The sequence below is a fragment of the Carassius gibelio genome, chromosome A9, assembly GCF_023724105.1.
Source record: "Carassius gibelio isolate Cgi1373 ecotype wild population from Czech Republic chromosome A9, carGib1.2-hapl.c, whole genome shotgun sequence".
NCBI lineage: Eukaryota > Metazoa > Chordata > Actinopteri > Cypriniformes > Cyprinidae > Carassius > Carassius gibelio.
Genome location: NC_068379.1, coordinates 28794174 through 28799934, shown reverse-complemented (window position 1 = coordinate 28799934; position 5761 = coordinate 28794174). Strand labels below are relative to the sequence as shown.

Sequence of the window (5761 nt, the reverse complement as noted above, 5' to 3'; positions counted from 1 at the left end):
GACATGACAAAGCAAAGTATGGTGACCCATACTCAGAATTCGTAGAATATACATATTAATATAATATATACATAGTATTGCAAATGTTAGATTAATTATTTTTACTTCTTAAAAAAAAATAAAACATTTTTAGAAGTAGAACGTAAAATATTTTGTGTGTATAATTTCTTACATTTATTTTTTTGACTATCTTATAATTTCTATCATAAACCTTGCCCGTTTTTTTTTTTTTTTTTTTTACAGTGTGAGATTGACATATCGTCTAAAACTGAGAGCATCGATCTAAAATTGGGGTATAATTTGAGTGGCAGATATTGGAGAGGTACAGTGTAACTTAAGACTGGTCCTCCTCGTGTATTAGTCCACCAATCAGAGAGCAGCGCTTCCTCCCCCTCCATTCAAACTAGTATTTAGCATCACAGACTACGATAAAGTTTCCCAAAAATTAGGAAACAACTTCCCGAGGGAGGAAAACTGTGCCAATCTCTACTTCTTGAAGTGGAGGCGCAGTCTCAGGACTAACAAACTCCAGAAAAACGCACGGATATAACGGTGTAACCACGGATTCGAAGGTGGAGAGCGCGTTTTCTCCTCGACCTTCTCATTTCTTTAAAAGAGAAATGGAAGAGAGTTCAAGCTCTCCCGTCTCCCCAGTGGACAGCCTGGTGACCAGCGAGGAGGAGCTGGACAGACAGCAGAAAAAGTTCGGAAGGAAGAGGAGACACAGTAAAAAGTCGAGCGAGGACGGCAGCAGCCCGAGCTCCGTGAATAAACGGAGCAAAAAGCCGAGCCCGAGCAGCACGCAGTCGTTCGAGGAGCTGCAGAACCAGCGCGTCCTGGCGAACGTCAGGGAGAGGCAACGGACTCAGTCCCTCAACGATGCCTTTGCGTCTTTGCGCAAAATCATCCCCACGCTCCCCTCGGATAAACTCAGCAAGATACAGACGCTCAAGCTCGCCTCCAGGTACATTGATTTCCTCTGTCAGGTACTGCAGAGCGACGAGATGGACAACAAGATGTCGAGCTGCAGCTACGTCGCGCACGAGAGACTGAGTTACGCCTTCTCGGTGTGGAGGATGGAGGGCGCGTGGTCGATGTCCGCGTCCCACTAGCAGCGAGACTCGTCCGTGCGATGCCGAAAGGGTGGGTAGAGAGATGGCAGTTCATCTGAAACGTTATTATATTGTCAGGTTAGCCCTTTGAAAAGTTTAACTCCGTTCATGTAGTAAAAGCAGGCTTTTAGAGAAACTCCAGCTGTTCTGGACAACTGACACTGACAGCTCAGTGCACGAATGCAGCACTATATCCTCTCGACACCCTTAAAATGGTCTTTTAGGTAGGTAAAGTATTACAATTATTAATAAAAAAGCAATTTTTCAAATTATTGTATTGAAATTAGCTAGGCTTTTACTGATGCGTAGATGTGCTACAGCAATAACCTGCACAAATTCCACTGAAGGATCTCTATACATCATCCTGAGGCCAAGCACAAAACGCATTTAGATTATTTTACAATTTATAATACAGAATAATTAGAAATGTATAACAAATGTTTTGATTTTACATGAGATTAAGTCCTATTATTATTATTATTATTATTATTAATGTATTCATAAGATATTAAAATAAATGTTTAATATAGAGGATAATTCTAGCTATCACGGGGATAGTCAATTCAATCTGGTGTCACAGAAACTTTAGGACATAAACTGTGGCATGTATGATCTCAGCGATTATAACAGAAATGCTCGAAGTCACGATATGCCATTTGGCCTGAATTAAAATGGGAGAACACATACATGAATAAATATAGGCTAAAGAACATATATTATTATGCTTTAAAGACAAACATAAAATCGTAAAACATCTAAACAGTAAAATGCAACATAGAAGCGCGCGCATTTAGAGTAAGAAATGAACGTTTATGATTACACATTCCTTGACTGCTACATTTTCTACAGAGCCAAATATTTCGAGTAAAACCAAAACAGAGAAATCACAGACAGTATGGAGAGAATTATACTAGTAATGTAGCCCATGTTTTCTAAAAAGAAAAAGAAAAACAAACGCTGGATTCTGTTTTTTCCTCTCTCTCTCTCTCAGTTAAGTTCATATCACGACGGGTCAAAGCGTTTCCGACTTTTATCCAGTGTCTTACGAAACGAATGACGCCCCAACCAAGCTCCTCAGGAGTCATTTATATTTAGTGGACCATTTTCCCTTTAGCGAATAAAACTCACATTTTACCAGCGAATTAAAAGCTTACAACGCGCATTATCAAACATTAGCTAAAAACACCTCGAGAGAGAAATGTAAAATAATTATTATCATGACTGAGGAAAAATTGGATGCATTTGAACGCTTTTATATGTACAAAGAAATTAAAGGCAAAAAAAAGGATCTTTGAAATCACTGAGAAAAAAAAAACATAAAAAACACTCCTGATCACACTCTTAAATTCTGCTGTATGACATCACGAAGTGACGTTCCTTACGGTTCTACAGGAACCTTTATTTTTAAGTGAGGCTGCCACCTAAACCATGCTTTTGCTTGTGAAATAACTTCACATTAACCACTGAAACCAAAGACTGACATCTTTAAGGCAAGGCTGAAATCGTTCAGGCTAATGTGTGATAAAAATAATTTTGAGATTTTTAAATTAAAATACATTTTCATTTTATTTAATACGAAAAATACGCATATTAGTTATCTATTAAGTGGTATCTGTCTATCTATCTATCTATCTATCTATCTATCTATCTATCTATCTATCTATCTATCTATCTATCTATCTATCTAGTGGTATTTTTATTATTTGAACCTCCATGTCAATAATACTGAATACAGTCCTACTTTAAATTACTAATAATTGAAATGAGTAATCATAATTATGCATTTTAACCATTCCATTTGAACCGAATGGATAAAGCTGGCCTCCATCAATCTAGACAACACACAGCTGTCAAAAACTGTAAAACTCAATTCTTCTGATCATTTTTATTTTGAATTTCTTTTGATAAAGTAATATGTGCTACTGAGAAATCAGAAGTAAGGCAGGTGTACGGCTTCGAATTTCAAACCAAACGACCCTCTAAAACACAGCTATTTTCCAGTGACGTAATTCCACCTGGGATTTGTGTAACATGTTTGAATCAAGCCTTTTCCTGTGTAAGCATGTGCTCCAGCTCAGAATTAAATAATTGGATCATTAATAGCTTCCCATTTCTCTACATCTTAAACCATGTCTGTGCGTTCGAAAACAGACAGACCGTCAAGCTTTAAGCCTTCTCAGAAAATCCCTGCAAAGAAGTTTCAGGACTATTTGATAGCAAAAATCGGATTTTTAAACCATTCTTATGAATGCTTTTTTCTCTTCCACAGACTGTTTACTTCCACTAATTTTGAAGACACCAAAGGATTTATTGATGAACCTCTAAACCTCAGTGATGTGGCCAAAGGACATTCAGCAGATACACCTATGGACTTGAGCATCCTCACGAAGGAAACCATGAAGGAACTTTTTATATAGAGGAAACCTGGATGACATCTCCTGTGTCGTCAAATACATTTAATCATTTTCAGAAGTTATTCTTAAATGTCGGCATGGTGATAGTACAGGAAGGCCATCTGTTATCTGTATGGAAACTATATTGTGTGTTTGTCTCTAAACAGAAGAATTTACATATATATATGTGTGTGTGGGAACAAAAATTTATTGTAAATAGGCTACCTGTGAGTATTGTCAGCTTTTTTAAGGGACCAATGCAATTTAGAGCAATACTTTCTTGAAGTACGCTGCATGGATGAATGCATACGTTTGATTTTTGCTATGCAACATTTTCAAATTCCGTCCATTGTACATTTTGCTTATTTATTAAAACATATTTTTGAACATTTAGGGGTGAACCCTTTGCTTTTTCCATGTAATCACTCTAGATATGCCAGTTTTCACTACAGTAAAAAACATTCAGATTTTCCCCTTATTTTGTTATAAAAAGAAACGGTTATAAAACAGTGCAGGTTCATTAGCCGAAGAGAAAGTCCAGCCAGTTTTACCTCTAAGCTTATATAAAAAAAGCTTGTCTGCTTTAATAAGAAGAAATCACTGAATCCAGACGGCTGCAGGCAAATGCTTTAACAACCGCAGATAACCACCGCATTTAAATACCGGACCCCTACCAGACCTTTTCATTTCTCCTTTAAATCTACACCAACGCTCGCAAAGCATTTAATTGTTTACATCTCATTTTCCCAGGCTTAGCTTGATAGAAATCTAAAAGAAACGACTCCACTGTTGAGGCATTAATGTTTGATAAAGCTCAGTTGTTCTGTGCAAGAGTACTTGAACTCTCCTCTTTAAAACATCTGATGGCATTAAATCACAAAACACTGTGTCAGAAATCTTTCATTTCCAGTATTTTTTCTAGCACTTAATAACGATTTAAAAGTTGTGTTTGTTATTTTGATCGCTTTTATCAGTTTGTTTGCTTTTATGATATTTCTGAGCTTTAAATAATGATTGAAGTCAATTATTGAACTTTGGCAGGTACCTTTACATCAGATAAGATGCATGCCTGTAGACTCTTTGGGTCAATGACCTGTAAAGATGATAAAAAAAATAAAAAGTTTAGAAATATAAAATAGTTTGAGTAGGAAAAATAGTTCAATAAATTGTTTAAAACAGCATTTATGTTGCTTTTTATACATTTTTAAATACCATTTGCAATACAAAACTGGATTTTATGACTCTAATAATGTGGTGGTGTAACCAAGTACAAAACAATCCTCTTTGTTTTATGGTTTTCTTGTCACATGACAACAAAATTACTTCAAATGTTGCACATTTTTGATTTCACAATATTTTGAAGTCTATTTTAAAGTCAAATGTTTTAAAACATATTTGATTCAGTGGAAATCGTTTTAATGAATAAGTAATAAAAATAATTTAAAGGACATAATAATAAAAAATTATGGCAGATTATGCACCCTTGGCCTACATAATTTTTTTTTATATAACATTTTTACCACCTAGACATCATTAACCAATAAAAATATGATAATTAATATTAGCTACTTTACATATGGAAAACATGTTCATCATAGAAAATTTGTCCTTTTACTGACAAACAAAATTTGCAATACCCAATTGACCTAAATATGGAGATACGCTTTCGAGAAAACAGCTGCAGGTTAAACATATCTCACATTTCTTAAATATTCTCTTGTGGTGACGGGGAAACCCAAAGAAAAAAGAACCAAAAAAATAAAAACACACTCTGGTGAAAACTGCGGTGAAGAGTGAAAACCAGCCCGTAGATACACACCTCTCGCTTTTTCTGTGCACCTGCGCAAATCTCTGCAACCGCAGGAAACGAACTAAACGCAGGGGTCTCGAGAGCTGCTTGACGTCGAGACGCGAGTCACGCGCCGCAACGTGACGCGACGCAGAGGGGGAAAGACGTCCATCTGGCGCATAGAGCAACAGCAATTAATCAACTCTGCAAACGGAATGCAAGAGCACTTTCAGTGTTGATACAATAAAACGGGAACTTGTTCACAAAATGATTCATTCACAAATTCTCCTTAAGGATTCGTTCACATTGGCCTATCGGATTTAACGAATCATGTCCGAATCTAAAGGAGCCGAGATGAGTGAACCAATAAAGCTGGAATGAACCGAGCGAAAATAGTCTACGTAAAAGATGATTTGGTTTTAATAAATATCATTTATTTAAAAAAATGCAAATACTATTTTAGTCGA

The 5761-nt window shown here is 36.2% G+C and overlaps 1 protein-coding gene across 1 annotated transcript; it reads left to right on the top strand.

Moving 5' to 3' along the window:
- The first annotated feature begins 302 nt into the window (after nucleotides 1-302).
- Nucleotides 303-4210, top strand: LOC128020112 (twist-related protein 2-like). Its single transcript, XM_052606732.1, has 2 exons — nucleotides 303-1143; nucleotides 3382-4210. The coding sequence occupies exon 1, from the start codon at nucleotides 621-623 to the stop codon at nucleotides 1110-1112; it is 492 nt and encodes a 163-aa protein (XP_052462692.1). The 5' UTR covers nucleotides 303-620; the 3' UTR covers nucleotides 1113-1143; nucleotides 3382-4210.
- Nucleotides 4211-5761: the final 1551 nt, after the last annotated feature.

Excerpts from the sequence above, each read along its gene's own strand:
- LOC128020112 (XM_052606732.1), top strand. The coding sequence starts at position 621 with ATGGAAGAGAGTTCAAGCTCTCCCGTCTCCCCAGTGGACAGCCTGGTG.